The following is an 18985-nucleotide window of genomic DNA, read 5'->3' on the forward strand; positions in this document are numbered from 1 at the left end:
GAGTTGTGCAAAATACAATAATGTAAACAAGCAAAATACAATTGGTGTTGTCGGTGAAGGTTTTGGTGGTGCTGTTGGTGGAGGTGGATTGAGTAAACACAAGAGTTTGTAGCTATTTTTTTTCATGTGTTAATTATGTTAGCGGTCATAAAATTACATTTTTGGGGAAATTCTAGACTGTTTCCAAATTAATTATTTAAAATTCAATATCACTACTTATATTAAGTTTGAATAGAAGGGTAATTTAAAAGGCTGGTTTTGAAACGTATTCCCGTTAACGAAGTAAGGAAGCAAGACGAACAGTTCAACCGGTTTTTCACATGCTAGTAAGGGAAGGATCTCAGAGCAGCCCTTCTGCCCTCAGTCTCAGACCACTTCGAAGAACTATCACCCCACAGCAGCCTTTTATTCTGTTACACACAGTTTACACAAACACCCATTGTAAATCCCACCATGGTCACAAAAGGTTAAAAAAATTGTGTGTGTGTGTGGGGGGGAAGTCAGAAACAAGAGAATGCCTTTAATCATATAGTTCGAACTAAGACTTACAAATTTATGTCTGTGAAGGTTCTCAGTCATCCAGGTCATCATAGTCAAAGGAGCTTGCAAAGAAAAGCGTCTGGACTTCTTTAAGTTGCTTGACCTCAGGAATTCGCATGATAAGGTGGGTCCAGGTTTCACAATGAACACACCCGAAACTCTGGCTGATTGGGACCCACACCCAGTTTCACACCTTGGCTCAGGCGATTAGAGGATCATCAGGGGGTCCTTTTGTCCCTCTGTGGGGGGAAACTCCCACTAGGTTTATATCTGGGACTCTCCACCATTTGACCTTAGAACTGAAGAAGCTTCTCGGATGAGAGGTGAAACGTCTTCAAGCAACTTAAAGAAGTCCAGACGCTTTTCTTTGCAAGCTCCTTTGACTTACAAATTTAAGTGACACAATGACAACATTTAACAATTTTAACCTAACAGTCAGTAGCACTGTACGTGTATGTGTGTCCTCTTTTAGATGTGTTTTAGTTTTTCTGCTTTTAATGACTAATCTTGGTCGAATTTAACGTTTATGGCCATATGAGGGTCATTTGGGCGTTTTTTGTTTTTGTAAAGTAAATTGTCCTGACTTCTTTGAGAAAACATCTCTCTGTATATCTGTATATCTTCTGTCCTGTACCTTTAAAGTGATATTTACTTGAAAAGCTGCACTAAGAGCAGCAGTCTGTCCACAACGTGGAAGTCAGAGAGAATGCATGAAGTAGCAAAAAAATGTTGAGTGAAAGCCTGATTCAAGAAAGTGGGGAAATAAATAAGATGCAAAAGTAATTAGACAAAAAGAGCTGAAGTATATTTTAAGATGGGAAACAGCAGTAGTGCGGCAGTCGGCGTGATTTATAAGATCTAACATCAGCTAGAAGCAAAACACAAACATGCACTGTTTCAGCATTAATATCCAGTCCAAGCCAACTATGACAAAACTATAAATAAAATGTGTTTCCTACCTGGGGTGGCAGAATCTTCCCCACAGACTTTTTCTAAACAAAAAAAGAAAAAAAGAAAGAAAAATACAAGCAACAAGTTGTGAATTTTAAAATCAGCACACCGAAACAAAACAAGAGGAAATGTGGATGTAGGTCTCAGTACCTGTACACACATCCACACTGACAGACACAATAGCAGCATGGATACACATCACACACACACACACACAAAGTCTTGATGTTTTGAATGTCTCTGTTCATGGTGTGTGTGTGTGTGTGTGTGTGTGTGTGTGTGTGTGTGTACTTACTGTACACTTCACAGACTTCAGGTGGTTTTGTTTTATCTTTGGTGAAAAGAAGAAAAACATTAGCAGTAAGAACCAGAAGTTCATTTTAGGTTTATTGTAGGAGATCCACATTTTACGGTTTGAGGAAGACCTGCTCCTTTTCTTTCTCTGAATTTCTAAAACGTCTAAGCTCGTTACAACAGTCGGTGTCACAGTGTTGCTTCTCACAAAGACATTCAAGCAGCAAGTCTTTAAATTAACCACAGCTGAATGTTAGACAAGTATCAAAATGAGGCGATACCTCGTAGATGCTTGGCTATATTTGTCAAGCACATGAAGTGGTAGAAAGGGACACTGATGTTCTCATCCGCCTCGTTACATGGCGGTTTATAGTCCTGCAGGACAAACAACATGTTTATCAGATATAATCCTTGTTTAACCTGAGCAGGAAAAAACAAACAAAACTTGAAGAAGAAGAGATTTTTTTCCTTGCCATGTTATTCTCGTCCTTAAAACACTCCCGTAGAAAGCAGGTATTTTCTTTTTTGTTATCACAGTCTTCGGCTTCCATTAAACTACATACAATGATGTCCTGCAATGAAAGAAGGGCACATTTATCATTAACCAAATATAAGTCACTCCAACATAAACTTAAATACATTTTCTAGTTTTTAAAACAACGTTTCACAAAGTTACCTCAGACTTGTTCATTATTTTGACAGGAATATTCTCTGGCAGCTCACTTGATGCGTTTGCCTTCCAAGTACAGAGAGATGGTAAAGAAGCAAAAGACATCATTAGTTATATATTTGTTTATTATTAGTGAGTGATCATCACAACTAAAACTGCAACATGTCCAAAGAGAGTTAAATATACAAACACACAAATCTGCTGGGGTTAGAGGCTCCCAGAGGGCTGCAGGTTGTCAAAAGCCTGATCCCAAAACCCAAATCGGATTTATATCATCCTCATATTACCTTTTATCTTAGCAGCCTTGTCATCCAGCATTAGAGATCAGCCTATTAAGAAATTATAATAATTAGGGAAAAGAACATGTTTTTTTCTTACCAATCCTTTTTTTGTGAAGTGGTCCATACAACCTGCTTCTGATGGCTCGATCGGGATTACCTGGTAGACAAAAGGTTGTTTAATTAGACGGACAGAATTACCACCATATGATGAACATAACTTGTATAACACTATATAAACTAAACTAATGCAGATGTAAATTTAAGGAGGACAGGCTACCAAAAAAATTACTAATGAGTACTTTAGGTCTCATAGCTTTTTAATAAAACCAGAAGTTACAGTAATCAACAAAACATTAAAACTAAAAACATTCGCGCGCCTCTCGAAACTATTAAGTTCGGATCACCAAGAGCACATTTTACAGCACTTATATAAAAGCAAATAGAGTAAAACTGCAAAGAGAACACTCACACTTAAAAGCAACAGGCAGAGAAAACAGCCGTGTGACGTCATGATGCCCTCTGTGATCTTTGCAAACTACAGTGAAACAAAAAAAAGCAGGAGAAAGGTATATTATGGACACAGACACACAGAAGATTTAAACAGATTTAAATAATAAACAATAATAAAACAAAACCGATAAAACTTGTTTCCGTGGCCAGTGCTTTGCAAATGCAAAGTGTTCACATTTTAAACATCATCTTGATGACATGTTAAGGCTTCAGGGTTAGATCAGTGTTGTAACGACTTCCATTTAGAAAGTCGTTGAGAGAAGAAGTAGGATTTGATGTGCCATACGAAGTCCATTATGAAAACTAGTTGTCTTTGAGGATGCTGATTTCATGAAAGTAAAATGTCAGCAGTTAATAGACAAAAGCTCAGATGACACAATCAACAGGCAGGTCAACAATATCTGAGGCCTTCTCCCTCTCCCACCATCCCATCGCAGGGAGGATCTCCGCTGGTCTTGGACATGATAAATATTGTTTATTAAAAGAAGCTAAAGCTTAGGGCTTTGACCAAGTAGCTACAATAACACTGATATGATCTCTAAATATGTCCCATGATGTTATCAACACAGCTTTTCTCCAAACTGCGTTCTCTTTTTGTGAACAGCAAGTGACTCTGAGTGCTCTGCAAGAGCATCTTTTAAGTATACACTGTGAAAGCTATGCACTGCAGGCATTTCTTGTTTTAGCACATGTAGAATAAGGAGGGGATGTTTTTCTCATTTTCATTCAATATTTTAATATGGCATTATTAGTTCATTAGAAGTATATAACCAGCTTTGCATTAAACATAAATTGAAGTTTTTGACCTTACATTATTCTTTGCATTACAGTGATGGTGATAACTTTAGTTTGAGCTTCTCTTACAGGTACCAGAATAATAACATGATTTTCCATTGCAGATGTAACTATGATCATTCCATACACATTGCAGTTTGTTGCTTATTCTAGAGTTGTGCTCAAGGTAATTAAAGGTTAAAAGCTACAGCCAGCGCGAGTCTGGCTGATCTATGGAGGGCAAAGGCTTTGAGCTTGGAAGGCCGCACGCGCTTACACAGCACTTATAAGATGTTACTCTTGGTGATTTTGTGCTTAGTCATGTTTTAATATGTTTTAAGTAGAAGTAGCTGATCTAGCAATATTCATTTAATATTATATGCTTGATTTAGAGCAATACACACTGATGGTCTTAATAAATGAAAGAGTCCTTGTAGCTGCCATGTTGTGTCTTAGCAGGGTACAGATGGTTCCAGGAGACGGGGGGCAGTCAGCGTCTGCCCTCGGGAAGGAGACAATGTTATTCTTTGTGTTAAATAAAATTGTCAACATTGATTGTATTACACCTGTCACTACGCATGAAGGGGCGTTCTAATACCCTGATTTTACAAAACTATGGTGATGTGTTTTTTGAAGAGAGATCTGAGACTGTCTGCATACAGTGTCCATCTCCCACGTGTGTGATCATTAAATCATCGTTTGACTCAACCCGACCGGACCAGTGTTGTTATTGTGGGTTTTTCCTATGGTGTCCATCCCCAATATTTTGAACTCGTAACACACAGACAGCTGACTGTCACACTCTGAGAATGGCTTAAAGGTAAGTGTAGTCAGCTCCACAAATCATGAAAAATAGCATTTACATAAATGTACATGAAGGGCAGAGAAACAATCAGTTCATGTGTATCATTTCACGTTGTATTGGGCTGTAGTATAGGCTGAAACCTGCGGTTAACATCCAAAACTAAATCATATAATCATTTAATCATACAAGCATAAAACACATGTTCAATCTGAATTCATCCAAGGACGAGGGATCAGGAAGGCTGGACAGATGTGAGTATGGATGGTGTACCAGGAAGAGGGGATAAGGCAAAAGAAGGAGTCCAAGTTGAACCGAGGCAAGCAGAAGAAGAAGAAACAGGCGTACAATCCTGAGCCAAAGAGACGATACAGCCAGGACGAGAGAGGGGAGGAGACACATCCCTGAGATTATTCCCAGTGGCCCCCATATTAAAATGTCAGAAGTTCAATAAAAGTTGGAAAAGAAAATGCTGTGTCATGTAAAAATGATGATAATCTTTTGAATGAGTATTGAGCAATGTCGCTTTAAAAATGCAATGAACTAACTTGTGCTTATCAGATTTAATTTAGCAAAGAGGATTTTTTTCCAGTGCACTGTTGAACTTCATGCAATTTTTTTTGTATGTGCATTTAGACAAATTCAGCACAGCTGCATGAGCGGCGTTCACACAGAATGAATATTACCTGAGTAAAGACTTTTTTTGTGTTTTCTTCTTTGATGCCTTCAAAGTTATTTTGACTTGATTTGTGGGATAGACTCCTGAAAACCAGCCAATTCATTTATGTCCTCTGTAATGGGTGTTTGTTTTTGGTCTACATCTTTTGACTTATCTGTGCTACACTAAGTCCTGATGTAATTGTCACGGTTCTGGGCATGTGGGACCCAGTATTTTGAGTTTATTATGTTTTGGTTTAATTTTGCATCATGGATTGTTTTCTTGTTCTCTTGTTGTGCTGGTGTTGATGATGATGATTATGATGTTTATTATTAGAGCTTTATGTTTCTGTTTATCCATGTTTTAGGAATTATGGTCTCATGTATTGTTTGAGTTTCATGTATTATTTTCTGTCCGCCCCTCTGTGTTGAGTCCGTGTCTTTGAGTAGTGTTTCCTGTTTTATTGTGCAAGTCTGTCTTATGTTAGTGTGTGCAGCTTTGTTCCCCCTGTCTCGTTAGCCCTGATCTCTCCCAGCTGTGTCTCCCTCCTGTTGCCCATTCCCTCATTACCACCCTGTGTTTATAAGCCCTGTGTTTTCCTGTGCTTGTTGTCGTCTTGTACCCTCAGAGCCTCCCTTTGTGGTCCTGCTTGGTTTCCTGGTTTTGTTTCATGCCAGCAATAAAAGCTGTGTTTTTCAGTTACATTTTGTCTCGGAGTCCTGCATTTGGATCCACATTTCCACCAGCCTACACACAGAGCCCTGACAGTAATAAACAGAGGATATCCTGGGCTTTCAGTTGATATCTTTGGCGTTTGGATGGCTTCTTTCTGCTCTGAAAATGAAGGAAATCACAAAAAGTTAAAGGAGGATTTGATGTGGGAAGATTCTTTTTCCTCAGTTCTCTGGAGGATATTAGATATTATAATTGGAAGAAATCCAAGTTAAAAGACATGAGTTCTCTTTTTAATGTCAGAGCTCAGAATCTTAAAACTGCAGGTAGTCCCACAGACTAAGTACAGTACCACATAAATATAGTACACGCCCAGGAAAATGTAGCCACATGTGCAAAAATATCTGAGACTGCAGAGGTGAAGCAGGAAATAAACGTGAGAGACTTTATCTCCAACTCCAGAAGTGGATCAATGAATTCACCATGCACTTGGACAGTAGGCTGTGAGTATGCAGTGTCCTCAAAGCATATTCCACATGTCTTTTGCAATTTTCCAGCAGGCCCATGATTTAAAACTAACTACATAAACTGATAAGTGACCTCTTTGTTTTTAAAGTGACATGAAGGAACTTCTAAAAGTCTGGCCAACTTAATATTCACTCAGCGTCCTCATCAGTCCCACTGCTTACCATGACTACTGAAGAAGCACCTTTTGGTAATATGTGTTTTTAAGTTTTTCATTATATGTTATTAACTTATAGTTGAAGTATATCTGTACACAAAGGCTAAAATTTACAGAAAATATAGACAATATAAAGGGTTGCACAACAGTTAAGGTAAACAAACACAATATATAAATATTAACACAATCTCAGAAATGTTAATCTTGACCTCTTCAGAAAATATAGTTTTCACTCGGTCATATAAAGAATCAGTCAGTTTAAAGGTCAGTAAATCTGAGCAGAGACTAATACAATACATGAGTTTCCTGGGGGTGTCAAGACACAGAAAATTATCATTGTTTTGATGATCTGCCGACAGATATTGTGCAGAAGTGAAAACAGTGGCATCTCATGGCACTAGAGATGGACTGATCCGATATTAGCTATTGGTATCTGTCCGATACTGACCTAAATTACTGGATCAGATATCACAGAGAAATAAAAAATGTAAACTGATCCATTAAATTTCACAAAAGCACCTCACAAAACCTCACAAAACAAAAAGCTCATGACCATAGCACGTCGGAGCCTCACGTGATAGAGCGGCTGTGGCGTGCGAGACCTGTCAGCGGTCACTCCACGGAGCCTCGCTACGTGCTTCCAAACCGGCATTTCATCTTGGAGAAAGCTAACCCAGAGAAGTAAAGCAAGTGTGTGAGTTCATCTCTGAATGTTTGTAAAGCATTCCCACGTTAAGCTTAACAACCGATATATGGAGTGACTGCCTCTCTCTCCCTCCATCTCCTGTTGCTACTTCAATCATGAAACTGATCTGTCATGGTCCTGGGTCATTTTGACCCAGCGTTTGTGTTTCCTTTTGTCTCGCCTTGTGTTTTGTGTTAATTCTGATTTTGTATGTGTTTTTAGGGTTGTTTTGGTGTTTAGTGTTTTATCATCCCTACCTGTGTCTTTCCTCTGTGTTAACTGGTATTCATTCCACGTCTCTCTGCCAACATTCTCCGTGCATTTTGCTCCTTCTCCCGTGTGTGTTTGGTTTCAGGTTAGGTCTTTAGTTTTCCCCAGTTTAGGTTTTTTTACTCCCCGCTCTGCTCTTCCTGTTTTTGCCACTTTGTCACTTCTGTAAATAAACACTCACTCGCACCCCAGCCAGTACCTGCATTTTGGATCCTTTTTCTCAATACACCACACGACTGCTGCCCCAGTCGTGACATGATCAATGATCAGCTGATCGGCTTTTCTGTCGCGAGTCCGTCTCTCTTCTTTGTTTTTGGCCCACTTTGCACCAGAAAGAGGAAACCAGCAGCTGAACAACAGCAGCACGTTTAACCTTGATCAGCTGTTGTTAGAATTTATTTACTTTCTACACCAGGATCTTTTTCTACATAGCTGACGGCTGGTAACTGTGCAGGGGCGGATCTAGCAAAGTTTTGCCAGGGGGGCCGATAGGGCATGAACAGGGAAAAGGGGGCACAAAGACATACTTTTCTTTCTTATTCTCATTTAAAATGTCGAGCTTTTAATAAATAATTATCTGAATCTTACACCCAAAGTTTTCATCTGATGTGAAATGTATAAAAGTCCATTATTGTATATAGTAAATATTAAGTCAAATTTATGACCTAGCGATAGTACTTTTTCCTTTGGGAAGGTACCATCTGTGCAGTCAATTCTGTTGAATTATTGTAGAAAAATGATTGATTTCTGTGAATTTTTTTATTTATTTATTTATTTATTTATTTATTTATTTATTTATTTTACACGTGCATTAAATTAAAGTTGATTACGTCAATTAAGCATTGACGTAATCAACTGGAGGGTGGGGGGTGGCTCCCTGTACCAGAATAGGAAGGATGGAGCAGGTTTAAGTTTATTGGATTGATCAGTTTTGCTGAACTATGAAATATTTTGGGTGCAGTGTGTTTTTTGCATACAGGTATAACAGAATATCTTTAGTTTTGTTTTGTTTTTTTAATCTTCAGTATGAACTTATACAAAGTGCCGCAAGATATTTAAAAAACAACAACAACATTTTATTGATTATAAAAAAGGCTATATTGGATTTATATCGGTAACGGCAGACAACCAAATTTATGATATCGGTTTCGGACATTAAAAAGTGGTATCATGCCATCTCAAAACAGTCCACGCAGGAAGCAACAAAACTTAAAGATTGCCTCCTTACTTCTACTCTTATTCCTAACTTGACATCTGAAATACCTCAGAGCTGACAAGTCACAGACTTGCAAAGAGTGATGGTTCCTACCGCTCTCCCACAGTGTGGGAGTTTTTCAGATCATGTTGTTCGAACAGTTCAAGCTCCCTAACTGTGGCATTGCCTGTCAGCAGTGCATCTTATGAAAGGCCCTTTTCTGCTGAAAGGATAATCAAAAGTCATTTGCGATGAACAGTGACTGAGGACAGACTATCCAATAAGTCTACACTCCTTCCTTATATGAAAGACATTTAGAATTTAGAATTTAAATGCAAGTCAAAGCCTAAGAGGACTCAAATATTATTAAAGATTTCAAACAGTAGACTAAACAGAAGCAAGTGCTAAATTGATTTTAGTATGTAATTCAGGAGGATCGACAATCACGGCCTTGTTGGAGTTTAAAACATGGCAAAAGTGGACAACAATGGACAGCCAATCCAGCCGGCAAGGCTTAAAAGACGTGTAACTAAGTGTTGTCTGCATAAAAATGATGAGAAAATGTCATTAAAAGATTGAAGGATCAAAGCAGAAGGAATAACGTTGACAAAAAAAGAACGCACCCAGGATTAAACCTTGTGGTCTCATGGTCTCATTGGAGCTTTTGAGCTCAGAATTCTTGCTGGTTTTGAATTTGAATTCAGAGCCAAAGAAACCAGCCAAAGCCTTAAGTTAATTAAGTAAAACCTTGTCGTCAACAAGGCCAATAACAAACATTAAAAGATGATTCTGGCCTTTGTTTTGTAGGTTTACAAAGATCATACTAAAGGAGCTTTAAAAAAAATCCAGAACTCTCGCAAACCTTTTTCAGTGATGATTAGATTGAATACTGTCAGGTTTCTCATATGATGCATTTTGGGTACAAAACAGAGTAGAAATCCACATAAAACATGCAAGTCCTACTTTAAATAAGAAAATGGGACTTATGCCTGTTTTTAAGCTTTCTATTATTTATTATTCTGGGTTTTTAATTTGTTTGATTGGTTTTTGTGGGGTTAGGGCAGACACACACCACTTCTTAAGCAAGCAACTGACACATGCGACAGCATTAATTCTCAGCCTTTTGGACTATACGCAGTCCCACACACCTGCCTGAAAGGTTTTCCAAACCTCAGATCCAACATTTTTATGCTAATGAAAGACACAAAATGAATCTTTCCAGCATAGTTCTCCTTGTTATCTACATCTGAGACTTTAATTAATCAATAAAGCACCGCTATCAGTAAACTGGTAGCAAATCTTAAAGCAGAAAGTATGTGTCCAAGAAAGTCCAGCAAGCGCCAGGATCGTCTCCTAAAGAGGATTCAGCTGCAGGATCTGAGTGCCACCAGTGCAGAGCTTGCTCAGGAATGGCAGCAGGCAGGTGTGAGCGCATCTGCACGCACAGTGAGGCGAAGACTTTTGGAAGATGGCCTGGTGTCAAGAAGGGCAGCAAAGAAGCCACTTCTCTCCAAAAAAAGCATCAGGGACAGATTGATCTTCTGCAGAAAGTATGGTGAGTGGACTGCTGAGGACTGGGGAAAAGTCATATTCTCCGATGAAGCCTCTTTCCGATTGTTTGGGGCATTTGGAAAAAAGGCTTGTCCGAAGAAGAAAAGGTGAGCGCTACCATCAGTCCTGTGTCATGCCAACAGTAAAGCATCCTGAGACCATTCATGTGTGCGGTTGCTTCTCATCCAAGGGAGTGGGCTCACTCACAATTTTGCCCAAAAACACAGCCACGAATAAAGAATGGCACCAAAACACCCTCCAACAGCAACTTCTTCCAACCATCCAACAACAGTTTGGTGAAGAACAATGCATTTTCCAGCACGATGGAGCACCGTGCCATAAGGCAAAGGTGATAACTAAGTGGCTCAGGGAACAGAACATTGAAATTTTGGGTCCATGGCCTGGAAACTCCCCAGATCTTAATCCCATTGAGAACTTGCGGTCAATCCTCAAGTGGCAGGTGGACAAACAAAAACCCACAAATTCTGACAAACTCTGAGAAGTGATTATGAAAGAATGGGTTGCTATCAGTCAGGATTTGGCCCAGAAGTTGATTGAGAGCATGTCCAGTCGAATTGTAGAGGTCCTGAATAAGAAGGGCCAACACTGCAAATACTGACTCTTTGCATAAATGTCATGTAATTGTCGATAAAAGCCTTTGAAACGTATGAAGTGCTTGTAATTATATTTCAGTACATCACAGAAACAACTGAAACAAAGATCTAAACGCAGTTTAGCAGCAAACTTTGTGAAAACTAATATTTGTGTCATTCTCAAAACTTCTGGCCATGACTGTACATTATTATCATTGTTTTATGTCACATGACAGGACTGGCTTCTAAGTACTTTGCCAAGCAGCCGACGCGCTCTGGCAGGACTCTTGCTTTCACAACACTTTCTAATGATAGTTTATCTTTGTTTTTACACACATAAAAAAGCAGATATGTGAAACATACTTGTGGTTACTTGTAGTTTGCTCAATCAGTAGTGCTTTTTGATATTGGCGACATGGGCGGTTGCCCAGGGCGGCATCACAGGCATCGGCAACCCTCGGTGCGCCTGCTCGCTGCTGAAGTCAAAGTAAACTTTATTGTCATCTCCGCTACATACAGTCCAGTATATAGAGAGACGAGACAACGAGGCTCCAGTTACAGCGGTGCAAGTAAACAAACAATAAATATAAGAAGAGTAAGAAAATAAATATATACTTCAGGACTCGGGGTAAAGGGATCAATAACAATTTAAAATTTATAATTTACAGTTTGATGATTTAAAGTCTCACACACAACCCGTCGAAAGGGGCGGGGCCGGCTGCTTCCAAACAGAGCACATTTCATTTATAATGTAAATCCAAGCCCATCATGTATTCATGATTTGAATCCTGATTTGTGCAAAATACCAGAAATAAAGACAAAGTGAATCTGTGAACTAAGGTGTAGGTTTGTTAGGTTATGTTGTGGTGATCCTCGGGTTGGGGGATGAGTGTTCATACTGGAGTGCAAAATTAAAACCAATGGAAGATGGACAAGAAAAGTTCAAAGCCATCAGGTGCTCAGTTTAGAAAAAAGAGAAAAGAAGAGGAGGAGAAACGAGCAAAAGATGCAGGTAAGCAGATGTGTGATTGGATAATGGCAGCTCATCCTGAAACAATCAGAATCAGAATACTTTATTAATCCCGAAGGAAATAATGTGAGTTACAGTTGCTCCAAGAAGAAATTCTAAAAATAGTAACAGTAACAGACTAAACTCCAACCAATACATTATGTTACAGATGTTACACATTTAAGAAATAGCACTAATATATGCAGATAACTCAATTATAATTATGAAGGATTAAAAGAGGGGATTATAAATAAAGATCAAGAAAACTGACAAGAATATTACAGAGTAGAAAAGAGCGTGTGTAAAAAGGATATAACCATTGCAGTGTTTACAGTGTGTTGGAGGAGCTGTACAGGGAGATGGCCATGGGCAGGAATGACTTCCTGTGTCGTTCGGTGGTGCTTTTTGGTAATCTCAGGTTGTATCCCAATTCAGGGTCTGCAGCCTTAAAGTACGCAGCCTTGACGGTCCACAAGGGCCGCGTACTCAAAGACCACTAAGGCCGGAAGTGCGAGGCTTGTGAAATGGGATGGTCTAGCCTCCGTCGCGCTGCCCAGGTTGCCTAGCAACCATGATACTAACAGCTGGAAACGTTTCATACAGCTTTGTTTGACAGAAATAAAGGAGAAAATCTTTTGTTCATTTGTTTGTTTGTTTCTACATGAGCTTTGATTTGATAAGTATCTGAGGCTGAGACCACAGGACTGTGAAACATGATTGTTGGGCTTCATTTCTGTACTGAACAGTCATTTAAGATTAGCTAGTAAATAACAATTAGCTAATGTTGTTCATGAGACTAAAGTCATCTCACTTTGGTGATGTAAATATAATAAGTTATTATTTCAATCATTATTAGTTATTACAGCAGTGAATGAACAGCAAAGACAGGTTTCTTTGACACGGCATATATATATATATATTATACATAAGAGACAAATATTGTTCTTTTAATATGTTGGCATTATTAAATTTGTCTCAGTGCTGACTTTAAATATCCATGAAATCATCACATTCTCTGTCAGATTAAGGTCGACTATTGAACAGCGTATATTTTAAAGTAAAGGCTTTAAAACCAAGTTAGTACAAACGTCACTAATGTCACATAACTTTGCCGACATGTTGCCAACAGTAATGTTTTAATGTTCTTCGTTATTAAACATTTGCACATAAATAAGTGACATAATATTCAGCGCTTACTTTAAAAGTTTAGTCTTCGGCCGCCCCTCTTCTGCTGTTTTTTTTCGATAAAATTATCCACACCCACCGCCGCACTATGCATTCTGGGATATGTTGGGCCACAAAGTCTACACCGCCACATCCTTAAAATCCAGGGAAATGAAGGACGCATTTCGAGCAGCCTTTGTATTGGGACAGCCTTCGTCGCGTCGCTGTGACGTAATCGGCCTTAAAATGCGGCCTTTAAGGCTGCAGACCCTGAATTGGGATACGGCCTCAGTCTCTCACTGAAGGCTAGGACCGCCCCTGTGCTCAGTATAATAAGGTGATCAATGTTGATTAGTGTTAATCAGTGTTAATTAGTTCATGAACAGCTCTAACATTTGTCTCTGTGCTGGTAAATCACTGCATACAAATTAATGACAGAGTAAATCAAGGCATTCATTGTTGGGATCCACAGTACCACGCGCCACTAAATGGTAATGCGTTTGTTTTACTTAGCATCGATGTGTTACTGTGCTACAAATGTCCTCACTGTCAGGGTTTTGACTAAAGGCTGTTTTTATTGTTTCTGCACTCCACACATCACGAGTCTGCATCTCTGATGGGGTGTGGGGGTTGAATGGCACCATAGACGTATCACAAGAAGATTTGTTGAATGTGTTTGGCTGGATAAGTAAAAACAACATGATTTTAAATGTATCTAAATCCAAATCTATGTTAATTGGAAGTAGATCACGCTTAGTCAACAGCCCACAACTAAATCTTTCCATAGCTGTTCCATCATTTGGTCAGCAGCTAATAAGACAGATCTGAACAGACTTCAGTTAGTCGAGAACAAGGCAACCAGATTAGTGTTAAGGTGTTCATACTATACAAATATCAAATAAAATGCACGATAAACTTTCCTGGCTTCCTGTACAAGCTAAATTATACTGTGGCTTAGTTGTATTTTTAAAGAAAGCAATACTGTTAAACACACCACATTTTTTTCTGCTCAGCTGCAGCATCCAGATAAAATACATAATCATACTGATTATTAACAAACCGCAATTTAGTAATTCCTCGAGTTAAAAGCAACTTTTTGAAAAACTCTGTTATATTTAATGCAATTAGAGAATTAGCTTCTATTCATAATTTCAAAAATCACTTAAAAGCCTATTTAGGCAGCTTTTAATTGTTGTAAATATTGTAAGAGGGAGATGTGATTTGTAATAGAAATTTGTGTATTTTGTCTCAGAGTTATTAATATTTATATGCTCACATTTTCCAAATTGTAAAACCTCACTGTGGATGTAAGAGCCAAATTATGTGGATATTTTGCATCCACTTTATTGCTTAAGAGCCTTGAATAGGTAAATAATTCATAACAACATTGATTTGGATGCATTATTATTTTTGGAACAATAACACTTTATTGCAAAAAAAACCCAAACTGAACTGACCTGAACAAACTCAACAACAAACTAAACAAAGATGTAATTTACATTATCATACATAGCATGAACCATAAGATGGTTAGATTTTGCAGACAGGACATATCTTATATATATATCTTTGCAGCAGTTACGATAATAATGTGCTGTTTGCACAATGAGCACTGCTGCTCTTTCTCAGCAAAAGCCTCCCCGAAATTGACCGTGCGCTTTGTGTTGTCCGTGCGCGCGTCTGTGCATTTCGTGGCATCTGTGCAGAAATCACTAGTAAGACAAGGCTGCAAACTATTCTCACAGACTTCAAAGATGCACCTAAATTTTTAAAAAACAGATCATCCTCTATCTCATTGTACAGAGGATGATCTTTTTCTGTCTCTCCCTCCTGTTCTGTTCCTGTGCCACTGGGAAACTGAACTGACCTGAGCACACTCAACAACAAACTGAACAAAGATGTAATTCACATTTTATAGCACGAACCTCTAGATGGTTGGATTTTGCAGACAGGGCATATCCTACCTTTTGCAGCAGTTACGGTAATAATGCGCTGTTTGCACGATGAGCACAGCTTCCAAGCCTGCCCTAAATTGACCGTGCGCTTCGTGTTGTGCGTACGCGCATCTGTGCATTTCGTGGCGTCTGTGCAGAAATGACTCATAAGACAAGGCTGCAAACTATTCTCACAGACTTCAAATGTGCACTTGAATCCAAGAAGATAGAAAAGGACCTCTCTCTGTCTCTCCCCCAGCTCTGCTGACTTGCCACTCAGAGAATAACAACTGCCCCTCCCTCCTCTCTCTGCAAACAGGTGGCTGCTTTTGCACCTCTCCCCTCGCTTTCTCAGCCAACACGAGGCTCGTGTGCAAAGTGGATTAAAATCATAACACTGACAGAGGTTCAGAGAAAGGAAAAAAAAACGGAGCAGGCTGCCGTTGTTCACTTCAAGAAGGCGGCTCTATAGGCCATTTTGTTTGCGACACACACACACACACACACACACACACACACACACACACACACAGTATAAATATATTCTCAATCACATTCACACCACTCTCTTATATCAGTTCCACTACATCAAGACTATTTTATGGTGGTCAGCTGTTTTATTGTCATGTATTTTGCATAGTAAGATAACCATGTCCTGCATTCAAAAACACTGAAAATGTCTATGGTGGTGCTGTACCTAATATTGTGCTCATTGGATCCAAAACCTATTTTTCCTTTATTTTGAAGGCTGAGGCTTAGATCCATTAGGTATTCACGAGAAAGAAATTATCACATGTCAGAATTACAGTATATCGAAAATATGTGATTATAATGGGAGTCAATGGGACCCAAAATGGTACGATAAACACAGGTGGTAACACTTATGTGAATCTCCTTTACTATACACAACACCATAGAGGGGATCATTGAATTTTAAAAATAATCCTAAAATGCAACTCCTGGCCAAGTTTCATGCAACTAGTCTTTAAAATGACTGATATATTGAGAATCAAAAATCCAAGGGGACCCAAAAGGGTCCCTTTTTTGACTTAAAGCCTCCGAGGGTATTTTATTTGATTGTATTTCATGGCTTGGGCCCCAGGAAGACTGGCAACCACTGTTGTGGAAGCTAATGGGGTTCCTTATAAATGAACAAATGCTGAAAGCTATATATGCAGGTTTTCAGAACAACATCTCCTCCCATCCAGTGACGCCTGGGAAGGCTTTGAATATTTCAGCAAGATAATGCTAGACCACACACACTGCATCTGTTACAGCAGCATGACATCATAGTAGAAGAACAGCCTGCCTGCAGTCCGGACTTTTTACCACCTCAAAACATTTGAAGCGTCATAAAACCAAAAATGTATAAAAGCAGACCCAGGACTCCTGAGCAGCTAGAATCCTCCAGGACTCTTGTGTCCTACAGGACAAACATTCATCTCCAGCATCTGCTTCCTCTGTTCCCAGCCTGTTGTTACAAGAGGAGCAGATGCTATACTGTGGTAAATGTGACACTGTCCAAACAATTTTGAGACACGCTGTAGTTATCGATTTCCAAATGAGCTCTTTTTTCTATATAAATAAAATGAGTGAAATGTCTCAGTTTAAACATTTTTTTCCTTGTTCTGTTGTGTAAATCAGATCGGTAACTGGCAAAGATCAGTCCCAACTTTGGTTTGAGGGGTTTTAAACGATCATCACATAAACTTTTGTTCTTAAACAAGCAAAGATCAGCTGAAGAATCCTCATTTACACCTACATAAAATTTACTTGGGACAGAATATTAAAATTAAACCTTGTTTCACAACAGCTGTACTTTATTTTGAAATTTCTTACTTGGTTACGGCGTTTAAAAAAATTTCAGAAGCAATGACTGAAATCTAAAAATCCCTTTTCCTCCCCACCAGCATAGCCTGCAGCTCTACTATATGGTGAATTTTGACCTTTTGCTGATAACTAAAAATGGTCTTCACTGTGCTTTTCTACAGATAATTGAATATACGCAGAGTAGTCGAGGAGTCTTCCTTCAAATGCTTAGCACGTTAATTACAGCAGAGCACTCTGTAAACAGCAGTAGTCAGTTCCTACAAGGCTGCAACAGGAAGAAAAACTGTGTGCTGTGTGACACAGACCGCACCATAACGAAAGGAGGGGGGACGTTACCCTGGACATGCCAGATATCTGTCTAAAGATCATTTCCATTCACAAAGGGAAAAAAATCAGCTGTTAAATAAATATTATTATAAATAATAACGCAATTGTTTGTTCTGTGTTATCATACCTGTTCTGTGTGCAACACTGTAATCAACCCAATCCTGTTTGGTCACTAAGAATATGTTTTTATTACTGTTCCTAGCAATTTGAGCTCCTGGCCGCAACTCTCATTGCCAAAGGGACTGCAGCTAATCAGTTGATACCGTGCGTTTGACAAACTCCATCGCACCCAGTTTCACCACCAATGCCACCAATTTGGCTGATGACCAAGTTTCGGCAACAAGAGAAAAGTAATTTTCCCTGCTCGTATTTAATGTGTCACTGAGTGATTGTTAATCATTGTCTTGACATGAGGACTCAAAGCGGCCAGAAAATTCCTCCAGGGAGACCACCGAAACAACAAGAATGGAAAGGACGTGGGGAAACTCGCGGGACAAACGGGGCTGAGGTGCCAGGATTTTACTGCTTTAACCGCTTGGACATGACCCCAAACTGATTGTTCGAACATGGGAAACATGCAGCAGAAGCATGAATGCTGGTGACCAAGTTCACCACGTATGTGCGTCACGTGGGAAGCGATAATCATGCTGGTAGTTATGATACCCACCGATATCCTTTCTACGTGTTTTCTATCATTGACGGTGAACGGCAACGGGATTTACCCCTTCCCCTCCTGCTCCCCTGCTCCTCGCGCTCCCGTGTGTGTGTGTGTGTGTGTGTGTGTGTGTCATACATGAGAAACAGCTGACCTTGAACACAGGTATGGTCTGCTGACAGCGCACACATTGTATGTCTGACTCTCCCCTTTGCGCAAATTCCACATTACTTTGGTCCGTCACGCTGAGCACAAGATAACTTGACAGCACCTCTGTACCACAGCTCAAGCACATTTCTGTCCTCTGTCACCACAGTCCAACTAAGACATGCAAAAGCGATTTCTCAGAAAAGCTAAAGACGGCACATTTCAGCGACACACAGTGAACACACATTTAGAATGCAGAATGCTCTCTGCAGCCTACCTCGCCTTGGAGAGGTGCTGATCCATTCTGGCATCTTTACTTTCACTTTCAGCTTATATAGTCTTAGATGTCGTCATCCTCCGGAGTTTCCACACTACTACCCGGGGGCTATTTAAATAGACTACCTAATTATGTGTGTATACATTTATTTTTACCAGTTAATGGGGATGAGCTTTTGGAAAGTTATGGAACTTCCAAATACTTACTTGGCTCCATCATCTCTATAAGATCACGACCCGAACACTACTAGACATTTTATACAAATCAACTCTTCCAAGTTTGTGTTTTTCCTTCTGACCAGATGCAGCTCTGGATGCAGCTCTTTTTAAGCATCTGTGTTTATCACTGTGTTCACCTGTCCTTGTCACTAAAACAGACTCTGAAGAATGATTTCGCCAAGTCAGAGCAGCTGTGGCAGTTTGTCTTGAAACAACTACTTCAACGTTTCAAACTTCTTTTTGAAATAAAATTACGACTTTAATCTCGAAGTTTCGACTTTATTCTAAAAATTATC

At 39.3% G+C, this 18985-nt stretch overlaps 1 protein-coding gene across 4 annotated transcripts in view; it reads right to left on the reverse strand.

Moving 5' to 3' along the window:
- LOC120736872 (mucin-2-like) overlaps positions 1-18538 on the reverse strand; it is a 31870-nt gene extending 13332 nt beyond the window's left edge. Inside the window, exons 1-9 of one of the 4 annotated variants that reach the window (XM_040037234.1) lie at positions 18472-18538; positions 3206-3271; positions 2837-2893; positions 2462-2527; positions 2259-2357; positions 2067-2160; positions 1787-1822; positions 1500-1532; positions 48-71 (exon numbers count right to left, since the gene is read on the reverse strand). In XM_040037234.1, coding sequence (XP_039893168.1) covers positions 48-71; positions 1500-1532; positions 1787-1822; positions 2067-2160; positions 2259-2357; positions 2462-2527; positions 2837-2893; positions 3206-3247 — 451 coding nt within the window. In that variant the 5' untranslated portion in view covers positions 3248-3271; positions 18472-18538. Of the gene's footprint in view, positions 1-43; positions 72-1499; positions 1533-1786; positions 1823-2066; positions 2161-2258; positions 2358-2461; positions 2528-2833; positions 2894-3205; positions 3272-6183; positions 7576-18471 lie in introns of those variants that run through there. The other 3 variants (XM_040037231.1, XM_040037233.1, XM_040037232.1) reach the window with 3 other exon arrangements.
- Positions 18539-18985: the final 447 nt, after the last annotated feature.

The sequence above is a fragment of the Simochromis diagramma genome, unplaced genomic scaffold, assembly GCF_900408965.1.
Source record: "Simochromis diagramma unplaced genomic scaffold, fSimDia1.1 OVJJ01000516.1, whole genome shotgun sequence".
NCBI classification, from domain to species: Eukaryota; Metazoa; Chordata; class Actinopteri; order Cichliformes; family Cichlidae; genus Simochromis; species Simochromis diagramma.